The 17,079-nt window shown below is 38.9% G+C and overlaps 1 protein-coding gene across 8 annotated transcripts in view; it reads left to right on the forward strand.

Moving 5' to 3' along the window:
* Positions 1 to 17,079, forward strand: part of LOC145988509 (uncharacterized) — a 244,692-nt gene that overhangs the window by 211,712 nt on the left and 15,901 nt on the right. For 5 of the 8 annotated variants that reach the window (XM_083123381.1, XM_083123379.1, XM_083123383.1 and 2 more), the window contains 3 exons: positions 2,835 to 4,299; positions 6,832 to 6,948; positions 14,695 to 14,778. In XM_083123381.1, coding sequence (XP_082979507.1) covers positions 2,925 to 4,299; positions 6,832 to 6,948; positions 14,695 to 14,778 — 1,576 coding nt within the window. In that variant the 5' untranslated portion in view covers positions 2,835 to 2,924. The remainder of the gene's footprint in view (positions 1 to 2,834; positions 4,300 to 6,831; positions 6,949 to 14,694; positions 14,779 to 17,079) is intronic. The other 3 variants (XM_083123385.1, XM_083123386.1, XM_083123387.1) reach the window with 3 other exon arrangements.

Below are 17,079 nucleotides of genomic sequence, written 5' to 3' on the forward strand. Positions count from 1 at the left end.
AAAATGTGAAGGATGTATTTGGCATGTAGACGAAATTTATTTGAGAAGGATTTTTAATGTTTAGGAAGGTTAATATTTGTAGGTTTTTTAGAACTTAGAAGGCCTTTGGAGGGATTTTTTCCATTAGAGGGAAAATGTTTCTGATTTCGGGGAATTTTTCCTAACATCGAGCCAACCGGAAGCCATGGCGGTGTATAAAGCACATCCATTATGCACCTAGTCTCCACCCCACATGCCTCCAGCCTCAGTAGCTTCCTCCAGACAAGCCCGGGGAATTGACCTTTGCTCACCCAACACGCGGTGGTTCCACGACCTCCGTTTGTTGGTTTTGTGGTCTTTGCATAAGCGTGACGTCTCTCTCGGCAGAAGAGCGTATTTACTCTGCACCATAGTCTGCAATTTGGGCGGCACGCCTGAACATGCTTTGGTAATTGGAAAATACATTCAGCACCTTCTGTCTCCGCTCTTGGATGGTTTGCAAGATGATTCTTCAATTGACAGTGGCGCCCCGGTGGCAGATTAACGAACGAACTTCTCTTGTCTCGTCAGAGGTGGATGACCATTTCTTTAAAAAAGGTTAGGTTCAGTGATAGTTTCAGACATTTTCTAGGGTGATCGCTTAATTTTAGATGCATTTTATAGTTACAGTAGATGTTTTTGGGTACTCCGCAATCACTTAAATTTATACATTCATGTGACGATCCTTTTTTACCCTTCTGTTAGTTGGCAATTTATTCGAAGTGTAGGGCATTTCATGATTAGATGATTGCGCCCTCGTAATCTAGTCATGCGTATCGTGGCTAAAATATCAGTTTAGACATGGCAATTTACAGAAACGAAATTTCAGCAATTCATTTCAGTTTTCATTTCTTTGGTTATTTGGAATCCCGCTAGGAATGGCAAGTCCAGTTCTGCCTATCCTCTCTGTGCATAAAGTGGGCATAACCAAATAATTGGTCATAAAGTTTGATTTATTTAACTCCATCTACATAGGCTATATGCTACTTTCTAAATTTGACATCACCTGTGACCTTGAAAATAGTAAACTATTAGCAAAATAGCTACATTGTATTGAATTGTTATACGTCACGTTTGTATTTCTTTAGAGCAATTACAATGTTTAGTATTTGCCAATGATTTCATAGTCTGTATGTTGTTCCTTTTTTCTAAAACCTTTCTAAGCTAACGTATATCCACTGTGACGTCATTTCTCAACAGTCCAGTACTAATGATTGATTCACCTGTACAGTGGCGGCGATTAGGGGGGCGAGGGGGCAGTTGCCCCCCCCCCCCAGTTATCGCCACTTTTGGCCCCGCACTATGCTAAATCTTATCTACGAAGGGGAATGTACTGTCTTTGCCCCCCCCCCCCCCGGTTTTTGGGGTTTTGGGACCCAATCGCCGCCACTGCGACCTGTATATATACACTTTGATCATCCCTATTTTCAAATTCAAAGGTCAGTGTTCTAAAAGGTCACGTCCATAACAAATATGTAACGATTATTGGATATTATTGTGAGAACTGTGACCTCCAGATACGCCTTGTTGGAAGCACACTAGTTGAGCAACCTGGAAGAATAATCGACACACTGTAACGTGAGAAATGGATATTATTTATGCAACTGAGCTCGGAATTCTCCCAAGTATATGTGACAGTAGCCCGCGACCTAGAAACAAAAAAACAAACAGAAGATGGCAGCATGGGAAAATCCTACAAGCGCCAATTGAAATTCTGTTCCCTCACACGGTCCCCTTTTTGTGATGGGTGGGAGTGTTATCATTGAATACGTGCTTCGACGGCTGCTCACACCGTGTGGGATTGTGAGGCTGCTAAGACGTGTTTGGGAAGAGAAGGATCTAACTCCCGCATCAGGTTGTGACGATGTTGGATATACAAGCGTCCGGCTTCAGGCCAACTCGGCATCCTGCCGAATAGACCGGTAGGTTAATAAAAGCGGGAATATACAAGTTTCTCCGCTGCGAAAAGTAGTGTAGTAATTTTTTTTTCATTCGTTTGTGATCCAGATCCTTTTTACCAGTGTTACAGTGACAATTTTCAAACCTTACATGTTGCAAGAGTTCCAGTAACGTTTGATTCTTGTAAATTGCGATTATTTCATTTACGCAAGCACACTTCCTCCCGCATATCACAGTTCCATATGGCACCATTTACAAAACTTCGAATTTGGTTATTTTGTGAAAATTTTTGCACTATGACGTACGCCATTAATGTATACAGTTCTGCACAGCATTACCTAGTAAAGTGCATTAAAAATCATGTCAGTGCTAAACATTCCTGTGTCATTATAAGTTATGGTTTTCATGTTAGCAATACTACTTTAAAAAATTGAGTAAGACGGCTTCTAATTCTCTCAATAGCTACAGAGTGATCCAAATGTTACTTACCCATATCTGATTTTTCGATGAATTAAAATGAAATGGGTGAACACTTCGGTGAACATATTGTGCATATAATCGTTTCTATTTCCAAATAGTGTTAGTTAAGCACGCAATAACTTATATGTAGTGTAGTAGATATCAAGCTGTTGGGAAGAAGTTTGAAGGGAGTTCCTCTCTGGCGTTAGGCACCAAAATTCTTCCACATTATTGAGCTTCGTCGGTTGTCGTGCCTGGTCCGCTAGTTAGACAAGTCAGATTAATCAATATTGAGATGCATCCTTATTGAACTAGTCGAGTAACTTTTTTTAAAAAAAACTGAAACTAGCGTATAGCAAGTCATGAAACCTGATCAAAATGTGTGTTTTAACTTTGTGATGCTTCATTCATAATTGTCGCTGTGTGAAGTGCTAATTATTTTGTTCCTTTCGTTGCAGGTGCTGCCACGGCGGCGTTGGGTTTCAACGGCGGTTTCCGACCATCACCTCTGACCAAGGATCTTAGAAACAAGGAGAAGGCCGTCAGCCATGAAAAACCGGACGGGTATAGGGACGCGGACGCTGCAGGTATGCTGTCTCGTCCTGGCGTCCGTTGTATTGTCCGCAGCCGCCAGGGACAAGCTGGAACGGACATCGTCAGCTCAGAAACTTCAAAACGCGACCTCTCCGGTAGGAAAGAAGTTGAGTACGCAGAACATCCGGTACTTTCTGAAGTACCTCCGGAACAACTCCATGGTGACAGCATCCGCTCTGGAGATGAGTACCGAGTTCTTCCTCGTCCCGGACAAGAGTACCCAGAAACCGCAGACCAGCGGTGGTGCGGTGGTCCCTAAAAGGTCTTGCCCGAAGGGTTCCTCCAGCTGCGAGACTATAGTAATAGGCCCGAAGCCTATAGGCAGCTTCAACAGGACTATCAGCGACTCTTCATCGAGTTTTCTGAGAGAGGAGGTGTGGGTCATACCCCTGCTCGTGCTATCGTGTGTGTGTATGTTTGTGATGGTGATGTTCGAGGTGTTTGTGATCTGCAAGGCTTCCAGGACTAGCCCCAGCAGGAGACACTTGTTTCTAGGACAGATGCTTCTCCTAGGACTCTTCTTGTGCTCTGCTCTAGGGGTGGTGTTCTCCATGAACCCTACGGTGATAACCTGCACCGCTGTTAGATTCGGTGTCGGGTTCTCGTACGCATTAGTGTTCGCCACGATGCTGGTCAAGTGCGTGTTTCTCATCAGCTTGAACGGTGGTGTTTATCTGCCGGCGCCTTATCAGTCCCTTCTCCTTCTGTTCTCGGTCCTCATACAAGTCGCAGTGGGCGTGCAATGGCTGATCAACACTCCGCCGATAGTGAACTATATCCCGGTGCCCGGAGGTGCTAAAGCTCGTTTAGGGGCTGGCGGACTCGTCGTCACGGCCGGCAACCTCGAAGAGATACTCTCGGCTGAAGAAATCATCGTCCCAACCTGCCAAACCCCTTACCAGGACATGCTTCTGGGACTCCTATACATTGTCTTCCTCATTCTCTTCGTGGCCATATTGGCGGTGAAGTCTAGAGGCATCAGGGACAATTATCGTGAAGCCACGTACATCGGGCTGGCCATAGGGTGCACCATTCCCATCTGGCTCATCTGGGTGCTCTCCGGGCTGGTGGTGCCTCCTCAGCACCAAGACGCCTGCCTTGCTTTTGGACTTGTGGTGAATTCGGCTGTCGTCTTCTTGGTGATGTTCATGCCAAAGGGCAGGCAGCTGGCTGCCATGGGGAAGGAAGGCCTCTACGTGGAAGACAGGGAAGAGAGGTTCAGTTCCCTAAGTCCGTCGGGATATTCCCCGAGCTTCTTCCACTTCAAGCCTGTGAAGCCCATGTTCAGGGAAGGAAGCTCTAGCCCGATCTACAAGACGTCCCTCGGAGGTAAGCTACTCAACCATTTGTCCACTGCCGGACAATTTTTATAGAATTGGGGTTAGGTTAGTTCTTCGTTAGAAAATTAGCAATAACTCTGCCACATGTACAGTGGGATCCAAGAGTATTACCGTCCAAATTGTCCATCACCATGTTCGTGTACTTTATTTGTCCCAATAAGAGCTCCAAGAATTACGAATAAATCAAAATAAGCTATTGACAACTTCTGCACCAGCATACATAAAAATCCATCGCTTAAAAACACATGGGATGTAAGAGAAAAATTAATGAAAATAGTCATGGACAACTTGCACGGTAATACTCATGGATCCCACTGAACAAAAATTCGCTTGCTTCCTTTGCATGGCTCATAATTCTTACATACGTCACTCTTCAAGGTATATACATACACTTCTGCCAATTATTGACAGTAAATGCGCATTGGTTGGCAAGAAATAACGCCAGAACATGCACTCAATTTTCATTAATCCTGTACGAATAATTTTAGAAAAATTAGCAAAATATCAACAGTGGAATATAATTGGATTCTCTACGAAAATTGTACTGTTTCAAGATTATCATGGTTAAATTAAAATAAAATGCAGCTGATAATTACGCAAGCTACCGACCACGTTTAATTGATAAAACTGACACATAATTCTACCTTTTTTTGGAAGAATTTACTGCGATTATGGTCCTTGGATGGTTTTGTATTGCTTATTCAGTAATCCCCACACAATTATTCCTTGAAAAGTCGATAATGAAGGACATGCAAAACTCACGTTTCTTACTAAATAAATAAAAAAGAAGCACGCTTTATCTATCTCAAATGAAACTGTCTGACTGAGCTTCCTGCATCTATACGCCTTGTATTTGCATAATGTATTCTGCAATACTAACCACGCTAATAATTCGAACGTACATTGAGCGGATTAGATAGTATAATTTTGTAATGTATAGCGTAGTATTTATTCTCATGCTTTGAAATCTTGATCAGGAATTCTCCACTTTGTTCGGGATACGTAAAAGTAATGATAATGCTGCTTTATACAACTTACTAATACTAATAGGGATGGAATAGCGTCATTCAGTAGAAATATGTTGTATATTTTTTTAAAAATCCAGCATTCTAACGTGTTCGTTTGGTCAAGACATTAGAACGCGTAACGTGACGCAGCTTCGTATTTAGCCTCAATATATAGAAATTAGGATGTTGTTAATAATAGCCTCTGTAATAATACCTTCTGTAATTGGTGACTTGTCTCTGTTGAAGGGAAATAAATAAATAAATAATATAATCATTGTAAGGATAACCCCTTTCTTTTAAATTTATTGATATGTTTGATTTATTGATATGTTTGACCTCTTATTCCGGTTTAACAATCAAATAGCGGCGGGATATTTAAAGGATCGACCCTGCTCGACCAGTTGTTTTCTAAGATGATTCACACACCGATGTCAAGGCTGATGAGGTGTCTTGCAATATTCACAGATGGCAGCACAGAGCATGTCCCTCGGAAGACCTTCGATTTGAGGCTTCCGAAACGCAAGAAGACAATTGTTTCGTGTAAGATCAAATCTTCGCGTGAAACTAACAACAAAAGTTTCTTTCGAGAAAAATGAAGGCTATTATTTTCTTGGCACACAAGTTTATTAGTATTATTGCGTGCTGCAAGACAAAATTGACCTTAAAGATGGTCGTCATTTTAAGAGTAAAACAAGAATGTTGTTGGTAACCTGTTTTCCCATTCCAGGTTGTAACTCGAAGATAAATTTGGTATTGAATTCAATTTATGAACACACAATAATTGGAACGCGACCTACTGTTAATTATCTGAGATTCGAAACTATATTATTCAAGGATCTTTGGCTGAGGCGATAATCTTAACTAGGTCAGAAAAAAGGACGCCATGAACTATGTTAAATTCATATTAGTAGGAATAAATTACACTTGTAGTGGTGAGATCCACAGTATCATTGAAATTGTTCATACACTGTAGAAAATGACAAGCCACAGGCTGAACCTCGCCCTTGAATAAAGAATATTTGAATTTGAATTGTTTCACTGTGGCACCATTTACATAAACATAAATAACACACATATTCGATGCATCAGTTGCACGAGATTCTTGCTAAACTGTACCTTACAGAATTCCACGTAGATGCATGTGGTTGCTTTAGTCGAAGATTTTGTACCTTCTGTAGAGCCCTGTTTATGAACTTTTACTCTTTATTGTCAATGTACTTTTACAGAAAACTCCTTTAACATAATCTTTTTTTCCATTTAATTAAAAAAAAACACAGGCGTTTCTGGGGCATCTGTATAGTTCTTAGATTTATTACAAGCATGCTAATTGATATGTACTTATTTGCGCTTCTGTACAATGAATTCAGTCAGTAATTACTAAATTTTAAAAATAAATGTAAGTAAAATCCAGTAGCGTGCCCAGATGTGCAGTGGGGTAATTACATTTTTTTTTATTTGTCAATATTTTGCTTTACATCTTTCCACATATCGAACCTTCTTCTTTTTTTTTTTAGGACATGCGAGGCAGTGGGGGGATATGTCCCCACAACACCCCCTGGGCACGCCACTGGTAGAATCTGTTAAGTCTGCAAGACAAACCTTCTCCTTCTCGCTCGGAAAAGTGACTAGAGGTGAGCGCTTTGTTTGTATTTACACATCTTACAACTATTTCCACTTTTTACCCTTTGTACATATTGTAAATAAGTGTCGTTCCTTTACGTGCACGAAAACACAATGCATAGTCTTCTGTCAACGGTGAATGGAAAAGAAAGCACGGTGCATGTAGAAAGTCCTTCTCCAAGGATCAGACACGTATCTAGAAATATGTTTCGGGGGAAGGGGGTGGGGTCCGAACCAAGTGTCTAAAAAAAATGTTTAAAAAAATTAATTATTATATTAAATTATTAAAAAGTATTAATTAATATTACATGAATAGATAAAAGGATGGTGCAAGAATAGTGATATATGACAGCATGCATTCATTATCTAGCTTACGTGTAGTTGTCGGCAAAATTTGTACAAAAAAACCGCCATGGCAAGAAAATTAATATCAAATAGATAAAGAATTGAATATTTATTAAATATTAAAAAAAGTTGTTAGATGCAGTTGACGAAAAAGTTCCTGGTACCTATGAATGTTACGTTGTAAGTAGTAATAAATCTTGCATAAATCTTCTTTGGTACTGTCATTCAAAGTCATGATTACAATATAATCCTTGCCTTCCAATAAGTTTGGCGGAAATAAATAACCCTCGGTTAAAGAATAAGTATATTTTAATTATTTAATTTTAGTTGTTTAATTATTTCATTATTTAATTTTTGTAATTACTAAGTCTTTCGGGAGGTCCCCCCTAAATACGTTCTTGACAAGGATTTATTTAGTGAGGGTTGGTGTTCTTGCCTACTGAAAGTGTTGATCTAAAATTGAAATCAACAAAATACTTTTTTTATACTGTGACATTTATTTATTTTCGTCGAAATTAATTAATTCGATTATGATGAATCAGTTTGTAATAACAGTGTTTGCGAATGCATAATCGTGGACTTCATTTTTAGCTATTGTCAATACCAATTTCTTTATCCTGTAAATCTTTCATTTTTCTATTTATATTTACATCACTTTCCTTTTTAGAACAACTTTTAAAAATATATTTTAGGATTTTAACAAGAAATGAGCTAGATATAAGATTATATTTCTATTTTCGTAACATCGTTTTACTTTTTAGTGCAATAATAATAATATGGATGTTATGAGAGAATGCTAATTTATCACGCAAATAGCTAGTACAGGATCGGTAAAAGTAACTTATTTAACTTGGTCAACTTGCAGTCACAGAATACAAGGTAGCCTCTAAGACCTCGATGCAGATCTATTTTTTTATTCAAGTAGTCTGTGGTTTCCATCAACGCTCTCTATTGATTCGAAAATATCGTTAGCCTTTGAGCCACCTCAGCCACGATCCTACCTTTTCCGATCTGATTGTGTAGTTAAAACTTACACCTACAAGCGTTACGAGCTTAGATGCTAAAGGAATATTTTAAGTTTCGATTGAAAATAGTCCGATTCAAGTTCATCTAGTGATTTCGTGACGCTTTCACCTGTCCTGAAGGGCAAAATCAAATTCATTTTCACTTTAAACGAGTGCTGGTGGACTGTTTGAGCTATATTCTTATTATATGAGTAAGTTTAAAGTTTTAAGAAACTTTTCATTAAAATCAAGGCGTAGTCAACTGCTACAGAACACTCCTAGTCCATATCTAAGCAACAAATGGAGAAATTAGCGAACATTGCGATACATAAGAAGTGGATACAGTACACCAAATTTTCATGGTTTGTTATTAGCATTATTATTTCCAAAGATAGCTCAGGTGCGTTTTGGACCTCCAAAAACCCGTCTTAGGCGCATCTTCATCAATTCGTTTAAAGGACTGAGCGCAAAAGTGGTCCATTTTCGATTTCGTCACCGAAGTTTCTGGGTTCGAGTTCTGGTGCGAGTATGGACATTCTCATCCTCATCGTCACGATTAGCCGCGATGAAAAAAGAAACTACGCTACATACAGAAATACATTTTCTGAATAGGACGAGGCACGACCATCGGATACTCTACCACCTAAACCATGGAAATATCTAAAAATATTATTAGACTTCTTATCCCTCGCGAATATATCTAATTCTCAAACATGTTTTAAAAATATAAACAAACAATTTCTTAACTAGAATGTGTTCGCTTTATGTATGATTTCGTTGAACCTTATGACGTTTACTTGGAAGAACGATCTGAAATCATGTTGAGGATCTAGTTGAGTGCCTTCCACCTCCCACGCTGTATCTCTGTGGGGGAGCTCGGAAGTCGTGACAAGATGTGCTTGCATTACGGCTCCCATACGGTTCAGCAGCGCCCCCGTGGAGTCCATAAAAATTCTCTCAAGTCTGTGGACTGTTTGAAGGAACATTTCCTTTCCCAATTATAAGCCCCACCAGGATGTTGTCAGGCACTGAGCAAAGAGAACAAGATAATGTCAATCATGTCGGTGATGCGTTTGAGAGATTTAGATTTGGAATGTTCGTTAATAAGAATCCATGGTGTATTTTATCACAGATAAACGTACATACGTTTATTTGTGAATTTACGTTGCGGCTTGAAGGACAACTATAATGCTCATTGCATTATTACAAAGTGTTGAAAGATGGTGCTTTCGTACAGTGGGATCCATGAGTATTACCGTGCAAATTGTCCATTACCATGTTCGTGCACTTTATTTGACCCAATAAGAGCTTCAAGAATTAAAAGAAAACTCAAAACAAGCTGTTGACAACGTCGCTGTTGCTGCTGGACATATCTTCGTATTTTGCTGTACAGTGGGATCCATGAGTATGACCGTGCAAATTGTCCATGACTATTTTCATTATTTCACTATTTTCTCTATCGAAGAATCACACACGCAGAGCGAGGGAGAGAGAGAGAGAGAAAATGAGAGACAAATGAATATGGAATCTGATAGAATGAGATACAGAGGAAGGAGAAAGAAAAGAGACAAACACATGAAGAAATAGAAAATGAAGGAAAAGGAGAAAGGTAGAAAGATATTTCGGTAGGAATATAAGGAAAGATAGAAAGAGGAACGATTGAAGCAGAGAAAGATAATCGAGAGAGGAAGAAAGGAGGTAGAATGAGAGCGAGTAAAAGACATCGAAAGAGATAATCTTAGTTGCCATGACCACCGAAGCAGAGTCCTTCCGAAATTCTCTGGTGGCCAATGTGCAATCAATATTTATATACGTATATTGAAAGATATATGGTGGAAGAACTGAAAAAAAATAATCACACAAACAGTGACATATTTATGATTTCGGCATTTACCTTTGGTTACAGTTTGTCCGTAGCATACTAATGTTAGTGCATTACCCGACTGAAAAATGAAAGTCAGTCAACATTGAATCTGTGACGCGAGGTTCCGTACATGTAGGGTAAAATGTATGTGTTTTCAGTGCTTGAAGCAACTAACGAAATGTCGTCTACACTCCGTGAAAAAAAATTCATTATTATACGGCAACACTGTGTGTGTGTCCAAAGGTAAAGGGGAGATTTGATCATTGAAGTACCACCGACGATACAAGCTTACTAAGTCATCGCCTTGTAATGAAGGGGTCCCGGGTTCGATACCCGGTGGAGGCACATCGTGGTTCGGATCCCACTTTAAACTGTAGGTCCAGTCCCGATTAGCCTTACTGTGCATAAAGTGGACTTAAAACACCAAATCAAACAATCACTTTTAATTCAGTTTAGTATAAGAGAGAAGAGAAATGTGCACCAGAGTAATTTATGTCAGCCTGTGTGTGAAGCCCCGGTGCCTGGTTCGAATCCTATAGGTAAGACAGGAGCATTTCATTGTGCTTATTTCTTCATCCTTTTTCAAGGTGCGTACGGGGTGATTCTCAGTGAAGACACTCAAATGTCAATATCATTTCCATTTAGTATAACTAATATAATCCTCTGTAGAACTTGTTTTGTGTCCTGTTGATGTATGTTTGTTGTGATTGTTCATCCATCAATTATATCTTATCGCCTTTCATCCCCGTCATTGCGATCAGCCAAAACAGGCAGAAAAGCGAAGTAAAATAATACAAATAAATCAATCAATAGCCTAATATTTTTCATCTATTCGCCACACATCATCGTCGTCCAGATTAACCTAAGAAAACAGGAAAGCGACAAATGCTTTGTTTATTAAAAATACAATAAAATGTAAATAGGTAGAAGCGTATTTATTACTTACACGAACTTATTTCTGCAGTTATGTCTCGACTTAGAAAAAGCAGTACTTGTATTTCTCAAGTTTGCAGTGCATTGGCCTGAGTTTTATGTCCGTGTGGTGTAGACGCTCCTTAATGTGCTAAGATGGCTGAACATCAATAAATTCTTCTCTTCGTTGTTCCAACACGCCTAGCTCTGAGCAAGGGGTGACAGTAAAGCATAAAATGGCGAGTTGCTGTGGTGTTGTGTGAAGAATTACCTCCGATTTCTTCTCCTCCCGTGTCCAAACGCGTTGCCCTGTGCTCTTGCCTTCCTTTTTTTATTATTTTTCAGCCTTGGCAAATGTCAATGCCCTTGTGCAGTCGTTTCGATTGTGTCAACCGTGGCCGATAATGTTGTTGCGATGTTCTGGAGACATTAATGCTTGGTTTGGGCGTGTCACTGCGTAAAATTCTATGAAACCTTTCCGCCTAAACTCGATGGCTGGGCACAGCTACAATGCAAGACGTAACGGCGTTGCCACATCAGTTGTCGTTCTGGAAAGAACGAGTTAAAAGAACTGTCAAAATGATCTTAACAAAATATGCCGTATAAATTAGGTACAATATTCTCCGGCAAGAAAGCAAGATACATACATACAGGTGGACTCGTATAACTCTCTTTTTTATGTGTGGATTTTTCATGATGTAAATGGCAGGTCTTTACAAATTCTTGGAGTGCCTGTTTCACAATCAAACCTCTCTAATATTAATTCAACATCAGAATTTGATTGCATAAAAACTGTTACAAAATTATACTATTATTCGGAAATCCATGTAGTGTCGCTTTTCATTAATTCATTGTTCTCTGCCTAGTTGTTAGGTTTTCCACTGCTACTTCCATTCTTTCCGATCTTGGGGCCTTATGTTTTATGTCAGCGTAGAATCAGTTTAATTTAATATGGCCTATCAACTTCTCCAGACTTTTCTCGTTAACCATTCTTTCCATCCCAGCGCATCTTTTAGCGGGCAGTTCCTTTTCAGCCGGTGTACCAGCCAATTTCTACTACTTCTCGATAATTTTATCTTTTTCCCACTTTTTCCAATCAGTTTCATTTCTTACTTTCCTGTCCATTTCCCACACTCCATTCTTCACCGTAGCCACGTTGCTAAAACTTCCATTCCAATCGCTTATCCTACCTTCTTGGCAGCGTCCAGAATTCTGTGCATTCTCAGCACCACACTCCACAGAAAACACTTCATTAGTCTCCACGATTACATCTCACGTGTAGTGGAGTGCATGAATAACTCCAGGCAAATCGTTCATCGCTATGTTTATTTACCTTCCTTTACGCTGTGCGAGGTGCAAAATTTGAAACAATGCGCCGGCGACAACTTTGAAAGCATCTGTCAATACAATTCCATTCCATCGCAACATGTAGGATAAAAAATTAATGGAATGGATGGTCAATTTGTGTAGTATAATTTATACATCCCAGTATACCTGCGATGTAGTCAGTCTGTCATGCTAGTTGAATATTTCGGAGTCCGGACAGTCCCACCTCTATAAAAATTCTATCGTACACGGTTTAAACAACTATGAATCAGTTTGTTACTTATAAGTAGACCTCGGATTTTTAGCTTCCTAAAAATCCTAAAATACGTTCGAGAAACCTTAAAATAGGTTCTAAAAATCGTAAAATAGGTCCTAAAAGTATTAAGTTAGGCCCGAAAAATCCTGAAGTACCGTTCAAAAAGAACTTAAAATAGTTAAAATTCCTGAAAAATGCTGATTAGGTATACTCAGTCACCTATATCCTGAAATACGCACTATCTTGCATAACGTTATGTGTGTTGCCTAACCCTACGGCGATGGCAGAACTTACCATTGGAAATTTGCTACTAAAATCCACTCTTCGCCGTATAGTTAGGCAACAATCTTTTTTCATGTTATCCACAGTCAAACTCCGCAATTTTGTCTGCGAGGATCATCTTATATGCTGAAAATAATCTTTCAACAAAATCATATTCAGTGGTGCAAACTTCAGTGCTGAAATGTTAGTTTGCCACAAAGCACCGAAGTGACGCGAAAGTGTGCAAGACCACAGATCAGACCACTTTTGATTGTACAGGTAACAGTGGAACGAGACATTTTGCTTTGTTCAGAGCTTTGAAAAATCACCATGAACTTGGAGGAAGGGAAATCGACAGAGTACGTTGTTTCAAACACGTTCGTCATTATTTTTTTTTCGTGACCAAACAAAGAAATGCCTCTTTCTGACATAAAAACCTTTAAAATATATGAAAACCTAAAAAAAGGGCTTGATTTAGGCGCAAAAACCTAAAATAGGTTCTAACAAGCGAAATAGGTTTTTTAGGCACTATAAAACTTCATCAGTCGTTGCGTTTTTTAATCAAACGTTGGCATAACTTATTATTTCTTACATCCCTGTAAAGGAAAAAAATAGGTTAAAAACCTAAAATCCGAGGTCTACTTATAAGTGTCTGTGAAATGGGAATGCACATACGAGGATGTGAAAGAAAATTGTGAAAACAAGAAAATGCAGTTATATATTAATCCAAATGAAACTATGTTGGAGAAGGTTCTGGTTTGCTCGGGCTGGGAACGAGTGTGTAGAGTGAGATTACTTTCGTAACATCTCTGGCTGTTTTGCATTGGCAGCTTTGGAGCGAGTCATAAGTCCCGGAGCAGCCAATCAACAAACGAGCCGCTAGCGTCATCTCTACCCAGCACCTATCGCTATCCCTGTTGCTCGCGCTCTGGACTGTTGGTAGGCTCACTAACTGGACTCGCGCGGTCAGCTGGAGTTGTTATGAAAATAATCTGACTCTACATCAGTATTCGCTCAAGATGCATTCTTCTCTTGGAAGGAATTATTACAAATAGCTAGAATACTCAGTAGAGCTGCGGAAAACTTGAGATCAACAGTCTTTTGTTGAAGCGAATTGAATGCAAAGTTTTGCCCAATTATTTCACAGGGGCAGGGGCTGAGGCCAATAACATTGCGATAAGCAGCATGTAAGATCACCACCTGTTCACGTTTGGGGGAGGAAGCTTGCAATTTGCAGCTGTATACGCAAACAGTTAGGCAAAACTTTCATTCAGTTTGCTTCAACTACTTCAGCCACTCTAGATCCTAAATCTAATTGAATTATAATGGTCGAATAAACTTCTGCCATTGAATTGAATTGAATTGAAAAGTCTTTTTATTTATTACAGAGCGAGATTGTCTTGGGCTGCTCTACCACCTAACTCTGGTGAATGAAAGTTACAATGCATATATTTATAATACTGAAATCAAATATATAACATAACATGAATGAATTTGACATAAATGAAAAATAATAAATTGGCATAGTTTACCGAATTTTGGGGAAGATATGACCACTGTAATTGCTGTACATGATTCCATGTAAATATATCCTTGAAAAGTTGTTAATATGTACATACATATATGTAAATTATTTGATATTTAGCTGAATAAGGGAGACAGAAGTAGAAAATGAACTAATTCACAGAAGTGCACACTGCACCTAGATCGCAGACTAGACGTAGCTTGCATGTTTCACCACCAGATGTCTGCACTGCTTGCACCACGTCACAACTTTTTTCTCTTTCAGATCGAGTCGCGCTGGTGGCGCCACCTCCAAGCTACACTAGGATGTTCCAATACTATCCGTATTACTACTACCCGCGATACCCAGGTGGGTTTTCAAGGATTACTACTGCTCTACCAATGCAATACCCGTCAATGGGATACCCCAAAAGTAGTTTTTCTGCTTGGGGATTTCCTCCCAAACAGTTTGGATGAGCAATGGAGAATAATCCTGCTTTTCTTTTAACATGATATTGTGCCTTTAGGCTCCCATAATCGACAACATGACTTAATCGAGTGTGATTTATAGATTTTGAAAGAATGTTTAGACTTTCTTAAAAGGTTCAAAGAAGCTTTATTGTAATTTATTTAAATTGTGATACAAAGTGAAGTAAATTATTTATGTACACACACAAATTTATAGCTTTGATGTGATTTACTGAGATTATTTCTCATGCAGGCATATAGTTCTTTCGTAATATCTGATAAAAAAATGTTTTGTTCTTATAGACTTGTTTCAGAAAATTGTATTAGGGATGTGATTTAGCCGTAAGACCGCGACATATTTCAATTCAACAGTAACGAGAATCCTATTCTGAAATTTTCACCATACCGTGGATTAGGTATAGCCAACGGATGTACTTGGCAAATTGTCCATCGCTATTTTCATTCTTTGTTGTTCTACATTCTGTGTCATTTTAAAGAATGGAATTCTGCTGATTCGAAGCTGCTGATGTCCTCTGCTCATTGATGTTTTATTTCAATTCATTATCTTCATCAGTGTGCGAAAACAGTGAATGAAAATGGTTTTGGAGAATTCGCCTACTATTTCTTTTGCCTTTGACTGTACCAGTTTCGGGTAAGTTGCTAAAATAATGGAATTTGTCTCAACAATACTCATTCATTTTCATGTGATTCATTAGACATTATCTAAGGATTTTCATTGATTATTCTCATTTCTGTAAAATGAATTTTGTAGTGAACGCTACAGAACAAACTGCAATTTGTAAAGCGAACGCTATTAGCGATTAAAATTATCCGATATGCCATCTGGTGGGATTTTCCGGAACTGTTCTATGTTGGATACGGTGTGATGTCTCAAAGTATGTGAAATGTGTCCGAAAGAGTAACGTCTACTGTTCAGTTTTTCGCTCCAAATCGTTTTGTGTGTCAGGATAAATGAAAAGTCTACATGTTGTGTTTCCATCCCGTGGAATCAACAAAATGAAATTTGTAAATAAATCAGGGAAAACAGAATTGTTTGACAGGAGATTGGCATGGACTGATAACATTGAAATGCGGTAAGGAAATTACGAAGAATGCACGAGTCCGTTCACTTTATTTTCCGAAAAATGATTCTATTACCATGAAAGTAAAGTTTCAAATTGTTCTTTATGAATAAAACATTTTTTTTCGGAAAACAAGAGTATCCCAGACCTTGTCGGTGGCATTATCTATTATGTATGAAATTTGGACTAGATGCAAGTCAATTAAGTGCGAAGATGAAAATAATTCAAGAATTATTTAATGTCTGTAATCATACAGGTAACCAGAAAAAGAAAATGTTGCTGTTTCATTCGGTAAGACCTTTTTCAGTGAAGATAGCCTCGATGAAATTGTGAATTCTATTATGATTATTGTGTTATTAAACCATACCTGCAACGGTATGTTTACATTTTTCTCCTGCCCAAGCTTTGCAAATACAGGTGAATTGCTTTATTTTCAATCCATTTCCGAGATGCAGATGAAACAGCACAGCACCAGTGCGTATACATTACTTTCGTCTGTGTTTTCGTGATATTCTTGCCTATCATAATTAAATGATTCGTTCTCAGCACAACTTAATCTTCGTTAAAGCCCCCTGGAATTCACATCACATTCGTAATATTTAAAAATATCGCGTAATTTAAAAGTTTCTTCCATATCAGCCATGACAACACGCTGATATTACGTACTACTACTGAATGTAAACAAAGCTTTATCCTACATAGAGTGGCCATATTGCACAAGCAAAGAAACCTGCGCAGACCCGCGACTCCTGTGCACCGTGCTCCCGCGTGGAGGGGAGGGGAGAGTGGAGCATGCTTCCTTATGGCCCGAGCTGAACGGAAGAAGGGAAAGCTGTGCGGGGACTTTTCGTCCAAGTTTTTTTTCCTTGTGGTCGCTCTATACTTTCTCTACTAGATGGCACGACGAGGCAAGCTAGAAGACACGTTCTTACATCTGGTAGAGGGCGTGGAACTTAGACCTAAGGATTTTTACTCTTTCCTGCTAATTTTTTTTATCATCTACTGAATTGAATTGAATTTTGCTTTTAACTCCACTTTATACACAGAAAGGCTAATCGCAACTTGTAAAATGTGGTTTACAATTTTCATAGTATCATTTATATTATGCATCCATTCCGTGG

Source organism: Lepisma saccharinum, chromosome 6 (genome assembly GCF_977018435.1).
Source record: "Lepisma saccharinum chromosome 6, izLepSacc3.1, whole genome shotgun sequence".
Taxonomy (NCBI): Eukaryota; Metazoa; Arthropoda; class Insecta; order Zygentoma; family Lepismatidae; genus Lepisma; species Lepisma saccharinum.